The sequence below is a fragment of the Rutilus rutilus genome (assembly GCF_951802725.1).
Source record: "Rutilus rutilus genome assembly, chromosome: 4".
Taxonomy (NCBI): Eukaryota; Metazoa; Chordata; class Actinopteri; order Cypriniformes; family Leuciscidae; genus Rutilus; species Rutilus rutilus.
The window spans coordinates 12,458,120-12,481,291 of NC_140212.1; the positions used below are offsets into that span (position 1 = coordinate 12,458,120).

General features: G+C 37.8%; 1 protein-coding gene across 1 annotated transcript in view; it reads left to right on the forward strand.

Moving 5' to 3' along the window:
• The first annotated feature begins 8,653 nt into the window (after window positions 1–8,653).
• col7a1l (collagen type VII alpha 1-like) overlaps window positions 8,654–23,172 on the forward strand; it is a 61,161-nt gene continuing 46,642 nt past the window's right edge. Inside the window, exons 1-12 of the mRNA XM_084406354.1 lie at window positions 8,654–8,858; window positions 13,059–13,239; window positions 13,338–13,497; window positions 16,133–16,226; window positions 17,020–17,193; window positions 18,537–18,700; window positions 18,850–18,979; window positions 19,648–19,764; window positions 19,860–20,015; window positions 20,407–20,523; window positions 20,613–20,759; window positions 22,148–22,267. Of these exons, the coding sequence (XP_084262480.1) occupies window positions 8,777–8,858; window positions 13,059–13,239; window positions 13,338–13,497; window positions 16,133–16,226; window positions 17,020–17,193; window positions 18,537–18,700; window positions 18,850–18,979; window positions 19,648–19,764; window positions 19,860–20,015; window positions 20,407–20,523; window positions 20,613–20,759; window positions 22,148–22,267 (1,642 nt within the window). The 5' untranslated portion in view covers window positions 8,654–8,776. The remainder of the gene's footprint in view (window positions 8,859–13,058; window positions 13,240–13,337; window positions 13,498–16,132; window positions 16,227–17,019; window positions 17,194–18,536; window positions 18,701–18,849; window positions 18,980–19,647; window positions 19,765–19,859; window positions 20,016–20,406; window positions 20,524–20,612; window positions 20,760–22,147; window positions 22,268–23,172) is intronic.

Below are 23,172 nucleotides of genomic sequence, written 5' to 3' on the forward strand. Positions count from 1 at the left end.
TAAAAGACAAAGCCTGGTTAATATTTCCCAGGCTGAGTAGCCATTATCAGCTTTGTTCAAAATGTATTCCTCAATTCATTTAATTGCTTGATAATGCAGTGACAGCACCATTATCGTACAGTGAGTTTTCCTAGTTGTGAAACTGGTCTAAAACGATTTCCAACACAGCTAACCTTGCTAAAATAGTTCTTAGGTCTCAAATGTTCTTTGTTGGTGGGCATTTCTTACAGCAATCCTATACTTTCCATCATTTCTCTGTAGCACCGTCTGCATTGTGTGAGTTCAATCAATCAATCAGGTATGATGTACAATCAGTCGGTTATTATTGCAAAATGAACACAGGCAGAGCGATCAGGGTCTGGATTTAACACATGTGGAGCTTTTTTTCATTTGTTTTTCATTTTGTGATAATGGCCAGCTGACTGTACATTATTTGTCTTATTTCATGGCTACTTACCAAATGAATACAGAATTGAGATGAACTATTGGTTTGAGATAGTTATATTATGGGAGAGGAGGAAGAAATAATAACTAGAACAGTATATGAAAATGATTTGCCAGAAACTTCAATCAATTACACACATTAGTGTTCATATATAAAAATATTTTACCACAGAATGCTGCAACTGACCAATCAGAATCAAGGATTTCAGAGAAACACGTAAAATATCAAGGTTAGGGCAGGTCTGCTTAAGTTGATACTAAATCAGTTTTTTAGACTTGAAAATGTTGGGGTCGGTAAGGTTTATTTAATTTTTTTAAAGAAACCTGTTATGCTCCTCAAAGCTGCATTTATGTAATCAAAAATCCATAAAAACAGTAATGTTGTGAAATATTATTACAATTTAAAATAACTGCTTTCTATTTAAATATAATTTAAAATGTAATATATTCCTGTGATAGCAGAACTGAATTTTCAGCATCATTACTCCAGTCTTTAGTGTCACATGATCCTTCAGAATTAATTCTAATATGCTGATTTTCTGCTAAAGAAATTTTCGTTATTGTTATCAGTACTGTTTAATATTTTATTATTAGTATTAATTTCTTAAAAAAAAAAAAAAAAAAATCTTACTGACACCAAAAATTTGAAATGGGTGTGCAAGGTTTTAAGTGCAAGTATTCTTCATGCCTGAAAATCTAATGATTGTTATGTAAAGTGGTCTAAAAAGCTTTCGGATGTGATGAAAAAGCTCCCAAAGCCAGTTTACACAAATCTAATCTACAATCTCTTTTTTCTTTCAGTCTTCTCATCCCTTTTTTTTTTTTTTTTCATTGGTTCTTTGCCTCGTCATCCCTGCAGACACCCACAGTCATGAGGATTTATGTCTTTCTTGGCGTCCTATAGATAGAGCTGACCCAGTGGCCAGAGAGGTCCTGAGACATGAAAGCCTGACCTTACTGTGCCCAGCAGGGCTCTCTGCACACCTGTGGGTCAGCCAGGAGGCTTTCTCTCTGTCCTTCCACTCATTCAATGCCTTCTTCATCTGTAACTTTAATACTCGCCTTTGTAGCATCTCCCTATAGGGCTATCTGAGGGATTGTCCATTACACGGTGTGTCACACTGTTTTTCAAAACTCTGAGATTTTGTTTTGGACTCTAGGTAACTCCATAAATTGTGCTATCATCCTTGGCCAATATGAGATTAAATGGAAGATTCATTTAATTTAATTTGACATTTTAGTGCAATTAATTATTTTATTTTTTATTTATGCATATTTATTTATTATTGATATTTGATTTATATAAAATATAATATATAAATAATAAATAAAAATATAACAAAATATTTTTTATTATATACAACAAATATATGTATACATTCTTCTACATGCAATTCTCTTTATAGCCTCTTGAGTGTTTTTTTCCTTTTTTCTCTCCATGATGGCCCCATGCCTGACCTTTGACCTAGTTTTTCAGCTTGTCAGGTCTGTGTATGTGAATGGGGCTTGCTGAATTATAGTGTGTCATGAGTGACAGCTGGCAAGAACCAATAAACTCCATCCCTGCATTCCTGCAGAAGACCATTAAAGACCTGTCACTTCGCTTTCTCTGTTCAAACAGGGCAGTTACTTTGTTTTACACTGCTGTTCAAACGCAGCTCTTTGGGAAGGCATGTGACCAGCTCAGAGGTCTGGCTTTTTTTATTTGTAAGATCTAAAAACCCTGGTGCTACATGTTCTCTGTGGAATAAGTCCACCTTTTTGACCCCAACTTCTGCTGCTGCTTTTCAAAAGTCACATTTGGGAGGTCTCACATACTTCCACAAGAATTGGAAATGATTTTTTTTACCAATTAAGTACCTAAATTAGTACCTAATTTTGTCCCGAGAGATTACATGTGCAAAACTTAAGGAAGTTTTTTGTCACAGCTGGTCAGGCAAGGAAAAAACAGATTTTTGGTCAAACGAACAACACACGATAATCTAAAACCATAGGAGAAAAAGAAACCGCAACAGCTATAGTCACAAGCAAAGCCAATACAGGATTGAGGATGGAACAAAACTGAAGGCTAAATGAATACACAGGCTAAATGATGAACCAAGCAAGACACAGGTGAACATAATCAATTAATAAATCAGAAACAAAGGACATAATCAGAAACCAAGGAAACCAAGCAAACAGGAAATAAACACAGGGAGGAATCCAAAGGAAGCTCAACATAAGAGTCCATAACAGAACAGTTTGTGGATTGTCTGTATTTTGGCCATTAGTTGTGATTTTAATAACTTGCTGCAGGACTTTTTAATGTAATTTAATGTGCTCAGGTGACTTTGATGCACATAATAACTGTGCAAGACCTCAAAACATAACAATATAAAACAAAGTAAATTACCAAGGATAATGTTTCATATTGTTTATATAAAAAAATTTGCAACAAACGTTTAACCACTGAAGAAACATTTGAAATTCAGAATGAATAATACAAAAAACTTTAACTCAGTTTGACATTTATTATCTTTATGAATTATCTTCATTTTCTTAGTTGCTGCTCTCTCTTTCTTACTTTTCTTTTCACTCTCTCTCCCCATCCATCTTCTTGCTGTAACTGTGAGCCAACCTGTTGTAGCTCTTCCACACCCCCTAAACTTTCCCCTTTAGAGGTATTTGCTTCATTCATTCACTCTCTCTTTCCCTCACACACCCTTTTGCTCTCTTGGATTCTCACACCCCTCGTCCTGGGACACTGTACTACAGCGTGTGGCGTCCCGTAACCTGTGCTTGGATTGTATTATTACCTGACGGATCTGCAGCGGACTGGGTCTGTTTCCCGTGGACAGCAGTTTTTGCATTCGAGAGGAGGATCATGGTGCAGGGGACAGTGGGACAGTGGGAAAGGTGAGAGAGGGTCTCTATATGAACTTTGCAGCCCAATGCCTCACAATGCAGAAAGCTGTATATCTATCTAGCTCACTGCCAAGTTTCTTTCTCTCGTTTTCTTTTTCTTGCACACTCTGGATGTGGGCCATTCTCTCAGAGTTTCTAAGCCAGTAGTTCTCAACTAGTTTTGCTTCAGGATTTAGACTTTCTTGGACGTCAAGTGCCAATCCATCTCAGAAGAATGAATATTTAATCAAGTTTGATTTGTATTTTATGTAGTATGGTGCATGGTTTTTGAGGATGAAGCAATACTATGCAACCTATGTTAGCATGCGTCTAATTTGGCTAGCTTCAACAGAATGACTCTAATATGGATTGACTCAAAAATACTGTAGAGTTCAATTGGGTGCGTAATGTTTTCTCATCCTTTAAAAGATGAGATCTTCCCCGCTCACAGCGACCCAATAAAAACAGACCTGCGGCCCATTTTAGGGTCATGACCCTTAAGTTGAGAACCACTGGTCTAAGCTACAGCAATTTTGCGGTTTAAAGTTCATTTTCTCAAACATCTACTGATTAGAACTGGTACAATTTGACCCAAGTTCATTTATTTGTTAATGCATTTTTTGATTAGGTAATTGTGGAACAAAATCCGAGACTCAATCCACCATGTGCCTTTCCACTCCATTTACCTCTGCGTCTGACGGCTTCAATAGCCCTGCTAATGCAACTAAAATGCCTTGAACAAAATAATAGAGTGTGTCTGTGATGCCTCCAGTCTGATAGCTTATTCCTTCACGCACAGGCTTTTACACGCCCCTCGAAGTTGAACGGCACTCCGGCTTTAGTCGTACTGCCATAGATGAGCCGCATAAAGTCGCTTCATCACTGCACGTTGGCGGCTTGCCTCTTCCCGACGCTGATAAGCCTCCACAAACAGTGTCCTTTCCGGCTTTTATTGTGAGCAAGGGAGTGATGAGAGTAGGCGTATGGACATTTGCACTACAGAGGATGTTTTGTGAGGACTCTCCTCCCAGTATCTTAAAAACATTCATCGCTGAAGCGTCATTTAAGGATGTTTGGCTCGGCCGCTATTGAACTTTGTGTTCATGTTTGATTTTGTGCATTCACCATTGCGCTCCATGCAACAATTGCGTGGATTGTTTGGATTGGCGTCTCTCCATGTGTGTGCTAGTGCATTTTTGGACGCTTTTAAGAACTGTAGTTTAAATGTGCGCTTAACTGTTAATTTAGAGCCACACAGATAATCTCCTGTGAAGTGACCGTATGCAGAAACGGCTAACAAACAGCAGGGCTTGTAGAGAGAGCAAGAAGGAGAATTGGGTCGGCTCCTGTACCTTTACAATCCTTTAAAGTGCGCAATCCAGCTGCACACTCACCTCTCCGGTCGGCCTGCGCTTGTGAGATTACATTATCTGTATGCTGTATGCAAGTTGCTGTGTGGCAGACATCCAAAAAATATATAGCTTGAGTCACAGCGGTCGCACCTTCCTTTCTGTACGCGGGCACGAATAATCGCTCGTTCAATCAGATTCATTCATAAATCGCACAATCAGACGGCAGTCTCCAAAGTGCAGCAATTCAAAAAGTCTTATCTGCCCCGTCCAGAGAACCAGAGTCCATGTAAAGTCATGTAAACTAACTGTGGTACAGAAGTGCTTGAGGTTACATGCTCGAACAGGACTGAGTTTGAGTGGTATGTGCAGAGTTCATGGCCACAAAGTTTTTTGATGAAAAATCTGTCAGCGTTCCACTGCGTCTGATAGGAAAACGTACTTTCTGTGCTAACTATGCTAAGGGCTGCTTAGAAGTGTCTTTCGTGATAATATAAAGTTTTAGCACTACTGTATGTAAAAATGCTTTATAGACTCTTGTGCACCCCAGAGAAGTTTGTTAAAGTCAGCGAACCCTTGCAGCTGCATTAATTTTGTGGACTGTCAGACTCGTTCCCTGCACATTAGAGATGGCAGTTGTGCAGTAAACCATTGCATTTGGATGGTTGTGGTTTCTGCACAGCTTGACAGTGCTGTCTGTTGGTTGAACAGAGACTCGCTAGTCATAAATATTCCCTACTGATGTAACCTGACAAAGCCATAGCGGTTCTGTGCGAGATCATTGATTCCAGATGCTATGTAGTTAGTTAGCACAGTATTTGGAATGACAGTTTGGAGAGGAAGTTGTTCACCTGTCTGATGCTTCTGGATTTTGTATGCTTTTACAGTTTGGGATTAGTCCTGATTTCAAAGGATGAAGAGATTTTGCCATAGTTAAAGCTTCTCAGGTGTTAGGACATTTTATTTTCAATTCTGTGTTCTGTTGGTCCAGTATTTACAACAACTCAACTTCAGGAGAATATGGAAGCCTGTTTAACGTCACATTGTGAGAAATAAAGTCACAATTACAAGAAGTAAAGTAACAATTGTGACATATACTCACATTGTAAGATATCAAGTCACCTTTATGACATAAAAAGTCACATTGTGAGATTTTAAGTCACAATCACAAGAAATAGTCACATTGTGAGATATTAAGGGCCAGATTTACTAACAGCTTGCGCCAGCGCAAACCCTCGTTCGGCGTTAAAAAACTACTGTCAGGATTTACTAAAGACACGCAGTGAAAAAATAGTGCTGAAAAGGCATGGACAGGGTTATTATTGTAGCTGACCTAATTGCATATGCTTTCGTAGGAGTTTCCCTTTCAGATGTAAAATGTATGGTAGGAGAGCATTTAAATGAATCAGGTGCTTTACAAAGGTTTGCGCTCGTCAATTTACTGGTATTTGTGCCATTATTTACCGCCCAAAAAAAGAATGTCTTAAACCAGAAGCAAATCTTTGCTGCTCCTGGTCATTACGGAAATGATCCGGCTGTGTCTGTGTTCTTTAATTTGCACGCTGTCAGTAGATCAAGCGCAGAACTTTCCACTCTCATCTGAGCTTTTCTGAAATTGCTAATTTGCCCTGTTTAGTAAATCTGGCCCTATGTCACTATCATAAATTTCACAATAAAAAAAAAGTTGCAATCGAAGTGACGTGAAGGCCAAGTATGGCAACTGCATTTAACTCATCCAAGTTAGTGCACACACATTAGCAGTGAGTAGTGAAAACACACACTGCAAACTGTGGACACACACAAACCCAGAGCAGTGGGAAGCCATTTTTGCTGTGGCGCCCGGGAAGTGATTGGGGGTTAGATGCCTTGCTCATGGGCATCTCAGTCGTTTCCTGCCGGTACTGAGAATCAAATTCGCGACCTTCGGGTTACAAGTCCAGCTCTCTAACTATTAGGTCACAACTGCCCAAAATTGTGACATATAGTCACATTGTACAATATTAAGTCACAGTCACAAGAAATGAAGTCACAATTGTGATATTTACAGTAAATTCACAATCAGAAGAAATATAGTTGCAATTTTGACCTGTAAAGTCACATTGTGAGATATTAAGTCACTTTTATGACAGTCACACTGTGAGATATTAAATAACAATTATGACATTGACCCCTGGTTTCACAGACGAGGCTTAAGCCTAGTCCCAGACTAAAATGCATGTTTTATATATTTTCGATTTTTTAAGATATGTCAGTGCAATTTGCATTCAGTTAAAACAGCTCAAACATGCATTTAGTCTGGGACTATGGGCTTAAGCCTTGTCTGTGAAACCGGGGGATAAAGATACATAGGTAAAACCCTAATTTTACTTTCAGATAAGTGAGGATTTTAGTGATAATGGAGAAGTTACATCAATGAATTGGTGTCCTTGAGGGGAAACTCATCCACCTTCTTAAAAAATCTAGAACCTTCTGTCCTAAAGGCAGATTGTACTGTATTTTCACTGCAGTTCTCACCTTACTCCCTAGACCACACACAGACATAAGTAATAATGAGCGTTGGTGTTTTTCACAAAGGTCAAGTTTGTTGTGACACTTTGACCTCAATGTCAACTGCCATGTGTGATGTAACCTGCTAATAATGTCAATTCACTGTCTTTGTATTCTTGGGAGCAACGATGTGTGAGGATGCACTATAAATATATAAAAAATAACAAGTTTGATTAATGTTGTTGCCTAGATGCATATTCATATCACAGGCCACAGTTCACAGAGATAACACATAGAAGGGCTTGTCATAATGTACACATGTAGACATGTATTTTTATTTTATGAGAAACCTACTAAAAAGTCCAACTAAGCAAACTTACCGGAAAACTTAGCTGGTAAAGCTGGCCGAACAAGGAAGTCTTGCTAGTTAAGCTATAGTTCATTAGCATCCCATGTTGAAGACCAGAATCCAAAACACTATAAATGATGATGGGCAGCTGGTGTTTGTCATTATTTACTTGTTCCAAACCAGTTTGACTTTCTTTCTTGAATATAGAACACAAAAAAATATGTTTTCTTTTCCATACATTGCTAGTGAATAATGACCACGGCAGTGGCCTAAAATGACAAAAAAGCACCATAAAAGCATGATGGTTCCTATGACATACATACGCATCTGTTATAATATAGTTTTCTGAAGACATCCAACAGCTTTTTTTTTAGGGTCATATGTTTGGGGTCAATGTTTTTGCACAAAGTCTCACCAAGACTGCATTTATTTTAATCAGAAATACAGTAAAAATTGTAATATTGTAAAATATTATTGCAATTTAAAACAACTGTTGTCTATTTTAAAATATTTTAAAATGTAATTTATTCCTGTGATGATAAAGCTGAATTTTCAGCGTCATTACTCCAGTCTTCAGTGTCACATGATCCAACTGAAATTAGTCTAATATGCTGATTTGCTGCTCAAGAAACATTTCTTATTATTATTATCAATGTTAAAAACAGTTGTGCTGCTTAATATTTTTGTGGAAACTGAAATAAATAGTTTTTCAGGGTTCTCTGATAAATAGAAAGTTCAAAAGAACAGCATTTATTTGCGATAGAAGTATTTTGTAACATTATAATTTACAGTCACTTTTACAGTTACTATTTTATTATTGTCCTCGAATAAACTTAAAAGAATAGCATTGTGCAGTACCCCAGTTCCTTAACCTTAAACAATTCTCTTTTATTTAAATAATACCTGTCTGAGAGCTATTCATTTCTTAACCGGCGCTCAGCGGGCCTGCACAGCCATATCTGACAGGATAAATGCGCCGGATTATACAGGCGATTTTCAGCGAAGATTTAGCGATTACATTGACTCTGCTAACAGAACAGATCAAAATGATTATTCTGAATGTGTGTATATGCATATGTATGACGATACCGATCTCTCTCTTCCTCTGTCTTACAGATAAAAGGGAGAGAGCATAGCAGCTAAATAAATTGGAGAACAAGCCCGTCTCAGGACATCAGTCCAAGGAAGAGGATCTGCCGGCAGAGAGATAAGAGCGGGAGGACAGGGAACGAAAGAGAAAGTCAGAGGACGAGAGAGAGAGAGAATGGGATATTGCGGCATAGGCCTATGGATCTTCCTCTTGTCCCTGTCTCTCTCCCATCAAAACGCCACTGCAGAGGCTGAAGGTAGACTGCTGACTCATGCTTTATTTACATGCGATAGGGCCTCTTCAGTCCCCAGTGAACTGCCAATATCACGCCCTTCAATCAATCACACTCTGAAAAAGGTTGCAGGCAAGGTACAAAATGAACATTTGCCAAGCATTAAATGCTCAAGAAAAAAATAAAAATAAAATTAATTTAGGTGAGTAACTAAAATTGAGTGACTTTCAGAATACGCAAGAATGACATCCAACCCTTCGCGTTTGGATGTGAACGATTTGAATTAAGTCAGGGGTGTCCGTTCCTGCTCCTGGAGGGCCACTGTCCTGCAAAGTTTAGCCCCAACCCAAATTAAACATCTGAACCAGCTAATCAAGGTCTTACTAGGCATACCAGAGACTTCCAGGCAGGTGTGTTCCAGGTGTCCTTCCAGGCAGGAAAAAAAGAAAGAAAACTTCCAAAAGAATGCAGGAAACATTAGACTTTCAATGTTTTTAATTCACTTCATGATTTGACTAGCATAAAAAAAAAAGATTTTTGCATACATTGCGATTTCTTTTACTTTCGCACTCTACAATTTCATATCAGATATTTTTTAAACAATATATAAGTTGATATGTATAGATGCTAGTTAATAAGTTGCAAATGCTGATGCATAACTATCCGTTATGTTGTTAAAGCGAGACAGTAGAAAGTAAAAAATTAACACAATTAATTTATTTATTTTTATTAGTTAATTAATTAATACTCAGTTTTAAATAATCATATATATATATATATATATTTTTTTTTTTTTTTTATTAGTTGAACAATTAATCAGTTACTTAAATGTTGGTGCTTTTTGCCTATTCATTTTTATTTTATTTTATTATTTTATCAGTTGAAAAATGAATAAGTTACTTCAATGTTGGTGCTTTTTGCCTATTTTTATTTTATTTTATTTTATTTTATTTATTATTTTATTTTGTTTTATTTTGTTTTATTTATTTATTTACTTATTTGTTTGTCTGTTTGGTTATTTATTTATTTATTTATTTATTTATTTATTTATTTATTTATTATTAGTTGAATGATTAATCAATTACTTGTGCATTTTTGCCTAATTTATTTATTTATTTATATGTAATTTAATTTTCACTCTTTTTTCAATATACTTCTAATCTTATTGTTTTCTAGGACAAATAAACAAGATATTAAAGAGATACTGTACTAATTGTACATGCATCTATCTGGCTGATAGGTTCCTGTCACTGTTCTGTCCCAAAAATATAAATGTCTTTGATGAGCCCACAGTTCAAATCCTTACAAATTTCCAGTTATATGAGATTCTTTATGCAATAGTGTTTCAGGAAAGTTTACTTTTAATCATTACCATGTGTATCAGTTCACCTGAAGAGGCTGTACAGGTGGAGTTTTTTCCACATGTGTCCTGCTGAGTCAGCAGGTTCTGCTGCGGCACATGCAGATCTCCTGCAGCTTGATCCCTCTGGTTTGAGCCTTTTAAGATAAATCATTGTACCCCTCTCTGATTTCCATCAGCTCAGAACTGTCTACAAAAAAAATCAGTGTGTCAGTTGTTTCACCTTGAGCTGTGTGTGTGAGAGAGAGAACGAGAAAGAGCAAGAATGTGAAACATATTGCATTCACGCAGGATGGTTTTAGAGGAGTCTGTCAGGACCAATTACTGACTGAGGCACTAATGCCCTGAAACACTGTAATTTTCCACACCTCTTCAAAATGGCTGTTTGCAGTGACAGACACTTGACTATGAAATGGAAAGAATGTGCTTTCTGAGGTCACGTCCTTGTACTCTTTCACCATCTCTTCCTGCTTTATGTCGAAACCCTGTTAAATGTAAAAGCAAAAGCAACGCACCCAGTAATCAACCCTTAAATCTGTAAATACAAAGGTAGTCACTTCTCATTGCCTTCAGGGCATTGTTGTCATGTTAATAGCCTGTCAGTCTGTTACAGTTGCTTTGAAAGTAAACAAATGTTTGCTTAAGAACCTTATTCCTTTACTGACTTTATGACTCAGCACTGAATGCAGCTCTTTTATGTTGTATCGTGTTAAACTACATCGTCTTCACAGGCTGATGATTTTAATCTAGCAGCAGATGATTTTAGTGTAATCCTCTTTGCACACAACTGCACAGTCTGCAAGCTGCAGCTGAGATGTATCTAGAGATGTATCTAGAAAGTAAGACTGGAGAGATCTGTTTAAGCGCTGTATGCGATGAAGAGTCTCTCCTGACATGTGGCAGTGCTGTGTTGTGGCTCTTTTGAGGGTTGAAGGTATAAATGAATGAATGAAGGGATAGGGTTTGGTTCATGGTTTAATAATTGATTGTATTATATAAAACGTTAAAAGGCGTATACTGGCAGAACCCCAAATGCAACATGTTCCTGGATTAACATCTTTGTTGATCCTGGAACAACATTCCAGTCAATCAATCTGATTTGAGGGACAAAATGACAGTTTATGTGAAGTTTAGGCTTACAACCAGGGTTAGGTGCTTCTACATCAGTGTTATTCACCTATCATTTCCCTCTGATTTTAGAGATAACTTATGGGTAGTGTTCGGTTTAGGGGTGGGGAAAGGCAAGACACATTTTTCAGACAGGAATGTGGTTCCAGGGTTAACAAAATATGTCTAACTTGGCAAAATCAGGATGTGTATACTGAACTGAGATGCCTGGGCTGAGAGAACATCAGCCAAATCCACATTTTTCCAGTCCGTCTGTCCTCGTGTCTTCCACTGGTTGAATGCCTCTGGACCATCACCATTGACTGGACCTCTAAAGTTTACTTTTGATGAACTTCCCTATTGCACGAAAGCATTTTTCTCGCATAGAATGCTGTATGTGAGTGATAAATCACTACAGCCTGCAGTGTTTGTTCCCTTTTGATGTGGGTGGCACAGATTTTCCCAACTCTGTGCAGCAACTTTTCTGGAAATGAGACTTTTTATGTAGTTCCTGCCAGATGATCAATAACGCCATGGCGTTTAATGCATATACTATTGTTTCCAGAGCTCTATTGTGTTTTGATTTTATAATAGTGTCTGTCATCTTGTGGTTGTTTAGGGGGAAGAACATTTTCAGGGCATTCTTATGTGTGCTAGTTAGAGCCTTTGAAAAGCCTGGGATGTACTTGTCTCCTTCGGTTTTTGTTGTAAAACTATCTTCTCTGATCTCTGAGATCTGGATGTACTTTGTCCGCTACTATTAAGTCTAATCTAGTACTGATTAGCCTCATCTTTAGTTGTCAGACTTGACATCTGCAGTCCACTTTGTGCCAGCCGTGACAAGTGTCACAATGATTGTGCAATCACCTCACAAGCAAGGTCACATTTGCACCGATCAAAGACAGAAATAAATCATTATTTGGATCTATTTTCAGGATGCACACTACTGGAAAAGAAGCTTAGAAAACATCCTGAAAATGTAGGTCATATTAAACCACATCACAAGCATTGGATGACTGGACTTTAGGCTAATTATATTCTGATCAGGTCTAATTCTGTGTCTGTAGTTGCTGTTCCTGTTTAATGTGGTTTCTAAAGTGCAAATCACTAGGCATAAATTAAATAGCTGTGAAATCTGGGTTTTTTTCCTGAGACTACACTGCCATCTCATGGTGAATGCACACTTTGTGGCTGGGTGTGAACAAGAAAGCCTTGACAAGAGTGTGGTTGGACCCTTCAGTTATTATGGTTCAAATTGAACTGAGAATGTTAATTCAGTTCCTGACGTTTTATTACAATGTGATGTGCAAAACTGCAATTTAGTAAAACTGCAGTTAAATTCAGAGAAAGTATGTTGATAGAATCAAATAGCCTGTTTGCTTTAAATATTATTTAATTATACTTATCAATTTAACTTTCATTTTAGCCATATGGAGGAAGAACACTTCATTTTCCAGATTGCTCCATGCAGTTTACCTTACTAAAGCCAAAGAACATCCGACTTGCAAAAGACAAAGCTTTTTGTTGGACTAATAAAATACCTCTGTTGTGTTTGTGATCTTCTATGAATTTAAATCTTGCTGTTGATTCGATTCAGCTTTCTGTGGGGTGTGTGTCCAATTCCTCTGAATTGTGCCCGACTTCCTTAATATGAATTCTTAGCCATTTTTTTTAACATTTTCACTTAATAAAAACAGTCTCAGCCATGGTAAAAGAGGAACATTTGTCAAAAATCAATCTCCCTTGTTCTTTTTCAGTATGCCGTACAGCCATGCCTGCTGATATTGTGTTCCTGGTGGATGATTCCTGGTCAGTGGGTCCGACCAGCTTCCAGCAGATCAAAGAGTTCATAGCGGACATCATCCGAGCATTCCAGGGAAGTGTGGTTGGACAGGAAGGCGTTCGCTTTGGAGTGACTGTCTATTCAGACTTGCCTAGGTCTGTATGCATATTGTATGCTGCATGCGTGAATACTGTATGCTCGACCTTGTATCTTTGTAAGCATGAATAAACTGCTTGAATTTGTCCTTGTTCAGGATGCGTATAGCTGTGACGGATTATTCGACTCTGGAGGAAGTGCTCAGAGCCGTGGAGGAGTTGTCGTATGAGGGAGGCAGCAGCCGCACCGGCCTGGCATTGGAATTCCTCGTAGAGTCAGTGTTCAGTCCTTCTATCATCAGAGACAACTCCCCAAAGGTGTGACGCTTCAATCACAATCACTTCAAAACACCTTCTACCTGCCTAACCCATCTGTGAGATAAAAAAGACCAACTTTACACTGCAAAGGTGGCACAGAAGCTGCATCTAAAGTGCTATATATACAGTATATACAAAAGACAAGTTCACACACAACCAAAGCCACGTTGGAGCCACAATGGAGATTTTAAAATGGCGTTTATGCTGTCTTGCATATTTATTTACGCTAAATTTTAGGGCCTCTCAAGTTCACAATTAAAGATTCGAAACTGCTGCATGGTATGATACAATCACAGCCAATCAAAATATATTTGATGTTTATTGTACAGTTAGGAGGATCAGGATTATGGACCAATGACATTTCAAAGTGGGTGGGGCTACACTCTTAAAAATAAAGGATCCCAAATTGTTTTGTTTTTTTGCAGGGATGATGCCATAGAAAAACCATTTTTGGTTCCCCAAAACACCTTTCACTCAACAGTTATTAAAAGAAAATTTTTTTCTACTATAAAGAACCTTTTGTGCAATGGAAAGGTTCCATAGATGTTAAAGTCACCATGAAATCAAAATGGACAATTCTTCTTTTTTATGGTATATTGCAGTATTTATTATAAATGATTTATCTTTGCACATCATGATTTTTCAGTGTTTGACATCAAAGTACCGCTAAAGCAATTCAAAAGCACACTGAGCCATCTGGACAAAATGAAGTCAAGCTCTACATTTTTTCTTGTTTGAGAAGCTGTTTCACAACATGATAGGCTACATCAAAATAGGGAAGAAAAGACAATCGCAACTTACATTTAATCCCGACTTTAAAGTTTCTTCATGGATCTATAGATTCCAATAAAGCACATTTATTTTTAAGAGTGTAGCTACCCAGCATGAAGGCACATAAATACAAACCAATCAAACGACAATGTCACGTTCGTACTCACAGCTTGCATTGTTTGGCATTTTATTGCATTGTTTGGCATTGTTTCCTCATTTGGTTAGAACACAGTCTAAATACAGAATACTGAACCGTAATCGTATCTGAAATGTACTGAAATGCAAATTTTCTAATGAAACATCCTGTCACATACACACAGAACAACCTTCTAATTATATCTCAAAGAGCTGCACCTGCAGTCACTTCATTGATTCTGTCAGGACATCACGTCCTGCGCTGCAGTGCACACACTCTGCTCCGCAGTGTCCCACCCATCCTAATTTAGGGCTTGATTAGGATTCCAAACTGCACATAACTGCTGGTCTTGCTGTGGAGCACCTGGTGTGAAGAAATGAGCAGGCATTTATAATGAACTGCAGAGATTTACCCCTTTTTAAAACTCTCTTTAACATACTGGGTAACACTATATTTTACAGTGTCCTTGTTACATATGTTACATGTACTAACAGTAAATTATGCTAACACTAATCCTACCCTAACTCTATAGTAAGTACATGTAGTTGCTTATTATTACTCAGTACTTATATAATTACACTGTAACAACGACACCTTAAAATAAAGTGTTACCACATACTGGCATACTAGTGTAAGGTGCATAAAGAGGAACCCAGACTCAGCTCGTCCAATGCGGTGAACTTTAGGTGACCCAAGAGATGTTTCTTTTTCAGAATACTCATTTGTGAGTCAGTGTAAGCGACTTTGCAAGTTTGGATCTGCTGCGGTTGGGGAATTATGTATGCAATGAGATGATAATTCATGCTGTGTGCTTTCAAGGGCATCAGTATCAGCGTGATACTCTTAATGGCAGATTGAGTCCTTTAATACAAATTCACACTTTTGGGTGGATTTCACGAAAGCTGTTAAGACAGTTCTCTTATTACTGTAATGTGAAAGATAAATATGTATTTCAGTTGTAAAGTATACATAACCTTTATGGTGATTTAAATAAAAAACATTCTTGTTTTTCTGTAATGCGGCATTATGGTAATGAGAATTCTTGTTGAAAATAATGGGAATAGAAAAAGTACATGATGACTCATTACAGTAATGAAAATTGGAGTGTTAACAATGCTTAATTGTCCTAAAAAAGTCACAGTGCAAAATAATAATAATAAAAATAGTCCTAAATGTAGGCCTTATTTTCTTTCCTGGTAGCACTTTATTTTACAGTTCTGTTTTACATCTAAGTCCTATGTATTTACTATAATTACTAGTTACTAACACTAAACCTAACCTCAACCTCAAGTCCATAGAGTTACCTTATATTACTCAGTACTTTCTCATGTAAGTACATTGTAAATGCACATACTGTAAAATAAAGTGCCATCTTTTTTCTTTGTGGTTAAATAGAAGCAGAACCTTTCTCGATAGTCTTTGTGAGATTTACTCTTTAATATATTTTTGTACATCTTTGAAATTTAATGCCTGTGGCATGTCTAAGGGGGATCTACAAGTATGACCCAGTTTTATTACTTTGTGCGGTGACTGACTTTATATTTCTGATGTTAGAAAAAGTCAGTTTACAGAAAAAGGAAAACTGTTTCCCCCAAAAAATTGCATTGTGGCACCATTTTAATTACAATTAAGCACATTTTTTAGTGTTCTTCAGGTTTTCTGAGATTCACCCTTTTGCATGTTGGGATATAAAGCATCACATTATGGTTTTGTGTTTTTTGGCATCAGATTGCTGTTCTGATCACTAATGGCCAATCGGATGATCCAGTGGATGGTCCAGCTAAAGCTGTTACAGACAGTGGAATTTCACTGTTTGCTGTGGGTGAGTTTTCAGACTTGGTGCTATTCATGCCAAAAGTGCGTGTGTGTGTTTGTGTGTGCTTGTGTGCGTGCTTGTGTGTGTGCGCAGTCTTTTATGTTTTGACGTGTGACTCAGAGTAACTGTAGTGGAGTGATTTACACTGAATGGTAGCATTGGTGAACGAGCCAAGACATAAAACGTGTATGTTTGTGTGTGTCGGCCTTGTTTCCTTGACTTTCTGACGCTCTTTCTGTTTTGACGCCCAGAGTGCTGAAATAATTATGGCTCATTACCCGGTGGCCAACTAATTGCTGTAATTTTTCATCAAGCTCATTCCTCCTTGCTCCCCTTCAACACACACACACACACACACACACACACACACACACACACACACACACACACACACACACACACACACACACACACACACACACACACACACACACACACACACCGTGTCCTGCCTTTCTAATCAGTTTTCCCAGAGAGATCAGGCCGTTTGACACATGTACAGCAAGGCGACATGGCATGACGTTCTCCCATCATCACTCTACAGCTGATAACACTGCAGACGGGTCTGAGACATATGAGGGTCACTCATGTACACACACCTGTTAAGAATTGACTGCACCTTACAGGCCCCCATGCTATAATTTGGAGCTGTGGTACAGTGACAAGTGAATAGCCTTGGTGATCATATGGGAACAAGTTTGGCCTGCAACGTGCCCTGATCCCATTATCTGTAAGAAATGACGTAGATCTGTGTTGAAGCTAATCTGGGCCTGGGCGATGTGTGTTGTGTGTTCTTCAGGAGTGAGGAACGCCGATCAGTCTGAGCTGAAGAAGATCGTTACAGAACCCCATGAGGAACATCTAATTCTCAGCCCAGATTTCTCCTTCCTCGAGCACCTGCTGCCCAAACTCTCCCGCCGCATCTGCTTCACTGCTTCAGAACCTCCCCGACCTGTTAAACAAAAGCCACCTGGTAAAATGACCATGAGTTTTGCTAATGGAACTTGAGGCTTATCTTTTTTTTTTGTATTTATTGCATTTCAAGCTTGTCTAAACACAGTTGGCCTGCCCTGCTTGTTAAACTCTTCCCTCCTTGGTTACGGTTGCTTTTGTAGACAAGCTTTATATATTATACATTTATATATAAAACATAGGAGATTTACATGAACACTTTCATTAAAAAATTTTTTTTATTTTTTTTAAGAGCAAAATTACACAAAAAATGGCCAAATTACAATTAATTTCACAAATGATAATTATGGAGTTCAGTTCAGTTTTAGACAGCTCTACAAAAGGCAATAGTGTCATTATACAGATCAAGTCAGTTCAATGTTGATTCAGTTCAGTTAATTAAAAGTGTCTGCAATGTTAATACCTTGAGTTAATTAAAAGTGTCTGCAATGTTAGTACCTCAGTTCATTAAAAGTGTCTGCAATGTTAGTATCATTATCCAGCTCAATTCCTTTCAAATTGTGTTCTCATCCAATAGTGTCAGTGCAGTTAAATCGATAATATAACTATATATTAATTGTCTTTTTAGCCACTTTCTTTTAATAGTGATTAAACGTGACAACATTAATGTAACAGTTGAACACTTTCATTATACTGTGATATCGTTTAGCTTCTATTGCTCTTATTTATGTAAATATAAATAAACATTAATTTTAGTAACAAAGGGATACTCCACTTTAAAATGAAAATTCTGTCATCATATACTCACATATGAATTTATTTCTTCTGCTGAACAGAAAGGAAGATATTTAGAAGAATGTCAGTAACCAGACAGTTTCTGGTCTCATTGACTTCCATAGTAGGAAAAAAATACTATGGAAGTCAATGAGACCAGAAACTGTCTGGTTACTGATATTTTTCTAAATATCTTCCTTTCTGTTCAGCAGAAGAAAGAAATTCATAAAGGATTGAAACAACATGAGGGTGAGTATATGATGACAGAATTTTCATTTTAAAGCGGAGTATCCCTTTAATATCATAGCTCTAACACAGGACTAATGATTTTATATGTGTTTGTTTGGGAATGATAACTTGATCGATAGATTGAACCTCCCAAGATTTATCATAAAGATATTTACCTCAAAATAAAGATCTTAAAAAAATTATTAAAAAAACACACCCGATACTCTCTCTTGTGTCACTATTATTAAGTGAAATAAATTACAGTATTTATGAATACTTTCCATATCTACACAAACAGACAGATCTTTCGTATTAGTAAATAGCAAAAGTTCAGTTGCTATGTAGAACTGGTCAGCAACATTAGGAAGGCTAGATCTATCATGTTTATCCTGTGTGCTGTAGTGGTGGAGAGGATAGTAGGACCTAAAGATCTGCAAGTGAGTGAGCTGAGTTACAGCTCTCTGCAGCTGACCTGGAGTCAGGCCACAGGAGATGTTACCGGCTACAGGCTGCTCATCACCCCTGTGTCTCCAAAGGGCCATCTGCTCCCAGCACAGCAGAGACAGGTGAGACACGCTCACCTGTCCATATGCACACCCCATGCAGCACAGCAGATGGAAGGCTGCACATGGACAACTTTTGTTGATTATGCATTTGCAAGTGTTTGTGTGTATGGTTTGTTCAGAATATATTCTCTTCTTTTTCTCTATCTCAGATTGATCTGAAGGGAGATATTAGCAGTACTCCAGTAACCGGCTTGAGTCCTAAGACTGAGTACTCTCTCACTGTATACGCCATCTACCCCGGACGCATTGGAGAATCTTCCACTATTATCACAGAAACCAGTGCGTGTCAAACTGTATACACTCTTAGAAGAAAAGGTTCTATAACCTTAAATGATCCTGGGTCACTGTGATTTTGCCAAGCAAGACATATTTTGTTGATCCTGGAACAACATTCCTGTCTGAAAATGTTGTCCTACCCTATAAGTTATCCCTAAAGTAAGAGGGAAATGATAGAGGAATAACACTGATGTAGAAGCACCTAACCCTGGTTGTAAGCCTAAACTTGACATAAACTGTAAACTTGTTCCTCAAATCTGATTGGTTGATTGGAATGTTGTTCCAGGATCAACATATGTTAATCCAGAAACATGTTGCACTTGGTGAAATCACGTTCACAAAGGGTTCTTTCAAGTGCTTCATACATAGAACTTTTTTAGGCATTTTTCATGAATTTAGATCATTAATCACTAGAACAAAAATTAATAACCCATTAGACATTAGAGGATTTTGCAATTATTTTGCAATTTAAGACATTTCTCCTTATAGGGAGCTTGACCTTTTTTTCCCAAAGAGTGTACACCAAAAATGTCTCTAAACATGATAAATGTACTTTAAAAGGGCATGCATATCTATTTAGAAAGGAATGATCTTTCTTATTTATTTGTACGCAAACTTTCCCATCGTCTGAATGCAATATCCCGGCATGCATACGTACGCTTTCTTTTCAGCTGTCGTGCCACCGGTTGCGAACTTCCGTGTGATTGAAGAAGGACTTTTCTTTTTACGCCTGGGATGGACGCCTCCGCTTGGAAAAGTGGATGGATATAAAATCTATGTTCCAAGAAGTGGGTAACCAGCAGACTTTCACAGACTGAGAAACTTTACAGATGTTGTTTTGAAATATTCCTACATTTATTCTCATATATCTTTTCCTCCCCAGCGGACAGGCCCGGGCTTATTTATGAGCAGATGCTGATGGGCGATGTCTCCTCTCATGTGATTGACACCTTAGAAGAGGATAAAGATTACAAGGTCAACATCTACGCCATCTACCCAGAGGGCACCAGTGAGCCTGTATCTATCACCGGGAAAACTTGTTAGTCTATTTCCTCTTTCTTTCTTCCCCTCAAATTTTCATCTCACTCCTCATGCATAAGTCTGCCCTTCCAAAATGATAGTGTGACATTATGTTGGTATCATGTCCAAAAAAACATGGTATTATGGTAAGCCTAAACATTTCCTCTATTTCAGTCCTCCTATATATAGGCTATATGTAGAGGAGGACTCTAAATATAGTGTATATATATATGAATAATAATTAAAGTGACAATTGTATATGAAATTGTGTATGTTGCTGGTTTAACCACTAGATGGCAGTTGAACACATTTCTTCATGAAAAATCCTGCAGCAAATACTTTATGATTCTTGTCATGCATTATCATCCCACTCAAAACGCTGTGCACTTCTCATTCTCTGGATGTTGCAGTGAAACTGGTCCCAGTTGATCAACTGCTGGTGCAGAACGCTACTACAGACACAGTTCAGGCCCGCTGGTCGTCTGTCAGGGGTGCCACAGGGTACAGACTCACCTGGTCATCATCAGGTAACAAGCACCGAGCTGCTTTGATAATAAATGCAGCCTGTTTAAAAACATAAATATAAATGCAAATCTCTGCTTGCCTATTTCCGCAGAGGGACACATAGAAAATGTGAACCTAGGAGACAACTTTCATTTCTACATGGTGCAGGGCCTGCATGCTGGCACAGAGTACACCATCACTATCAACCCTATCTTTGTGGACATTGAAGGGCCTATTACCTCTGCCAAAGCCAAGACATGTGAGTGCTGCACGTGCACTTTTAAGGGGCCGTTCACACAGGACGCATGCTTGCTTTGAAAGACAGATAGACGGAGCCAACAGAATGAAACGGGTCTTAAGATGTCATTTTACTTGACTCAGTGTCTTAAAAACAGAAAGAAATGCTACATAAAGCAAGAAGATACAATGCTGATAATAAATCATCCCCATTTTTGCTAATGTTCCCATTAAGTTATGAAAATGTTTTTTATAAATGTTCTCTAAACGTTTAAACATATCTTTTTTAAAGTCCTCCTGAAGTCAATGATTGTATCCCCTAAAACTTATCTTTGATCACTAAAATGGCATATTTTAAAGTTTTTTCTTGTGGACAGCTTGAATGTAACTACACCCTTGCTTCTTTTAGTATAAGCGTAGCCATCAATATGCAAATGAGCCCCTCCTCCACTCATACAGGTTCAGCTATGAGTCCATGTATCAGAATGATAATGCATTTTATGTATCGCCCACTACAACGTCGGACACATGACGGTAATTAATATGATTAACCTTTTGCTTGACTAAGTTATCAAACAGCTAATAATGTTGCTAATGTTAATGTTACAAAAAGCTGTCACACAGCTGCCTCCTAAAATCAGTATCCTTAGAAAAGCTTAGAATGTCAATGGAGGAAAGCATTTAGTTCATCATAACATCGTAATAGGCTTATGCATCATATACATAATTCACCCACTATATTGCTAAATGTACCCGATTTTTCATATCAACAGAAAAATGTACCAGGATAACCTGGCTTCTCTTGAGACTCCCCTGCTTCGCTTTATTTAACGATATGCTAAAGCCCACACGTTGACGTGATTGGTTACAAGGTAGTTGGTGACGTAAGAAACACTAGTGATTTCAATCCTCTTTTTTTTACTACATTTTTAAGGAGAAAATACTCAGTAATGGTGTTGACTTATGAATTTGCTCATGGTTTGTCTTAAAGCATATTAAAACACCACATAGAAATATATAAAACAACATTAAAAGCTTGATTTTGGTCATGTGAACATTAAGGAAACATTCCGATTTATCATTTTGCAAACATTTGGGCAATGTTACTTTTGAATGTTCTCTGAACGGTCTGAAACTGGTAACATTTAAAAACCGTTGATATGTTTAAAATGATGATAAAACTATAATGTTTCAGAAATAAGAAGTCCCATGAGTAATAATGTTTTTGTGCTAACGTTTTGAGAACATCAATTAAGACCAGAGAACATTACTGGAAGAATGTTTGTTCATAACTTTGAGAGAACCTTATTAGAATGTTAGCCAAAGTTCCAAGAATGTTCCTATTACAAATTGGAGGATACCATGGAGGAAGATTATGATGCTCTCTCTCTCTCTCTCTCTCTGTCTCAGTGGAAAGCAGTGCAGTACAGACCCTGAGAGCATCTGCGGTGAGCACTAGCAGCGCTGTTATCTCGTGGAATGCCGTACCTGGAGCCACAGGCTACAGACTGGCCTGGGGTCCTACTGCAGGTACCTCAAAAAGTGCTGTTCTCCTAGGATCTCATTGTCCTGAACTTGGCCATTCTCCACTTTCCAATTTCACTTTGTAGTCTGTTTCTCTTTTTTGTCACTACTTTTCTTTCATCTCCTCTCCCTTCTCTCTCTCTCTCTCTCTCTCTCTCTCTCTCTCTCTCTCTCTCTCTCTCTCTCTCTCTCTCTCTTTCTCTGATTTATAGTCTCTTTTTCATGGAAGCGACAGGTTGGTGACAACATGAGGTGTCGCTGTGCCGCCTCATGACTCATGCCGTCAACTTTATCTGCGTGTTTAGGAGAATTTGTGTGTGTGTGTGTGTTCGGGGCTCTGTGTGGAAGAAATGAATTGATGTCACCTCTGAGCACCTCCAAAAGAAGAGTCTTTGAAAGTGACACCTTTCTGTCACTGTGATGGGCTGCATGCCCCTGCTTTTAAAGAGCGACCTGGAAGAACATTCTGAGGAAGAAGTGCTCTGTGACTCATAACACACGCTCTGACACATACATATAGATGAGTCTGAGGATGAGTTTATGGAGAAAAGGGAGAGAAACGAAGGGCGAGAGAGTCTAAATTAGGTGTTCGATGTATTTTAAAAAGTATTTTTTTTAAAGAATATATATATATATATATATATATATATATATATATATATATATATATATATATTTATATTAGTGCTGTCAAATCAATTAATTGCGACCAATCGCATCTAACATAAAATTTTGTTTACATAATATATATATACACTCACTTAAAGGATTATTAGGAACACCTGTTCAATTTCTCATTAATACAATTATCTAATCAACCAATCACATGGCAGTTGCTTCAATGCATTAAGGGGTGTGGTCCTGGTCAAGACAATCTCCTGAACTCCAAACTGAATGTCAGAATGGGAAAG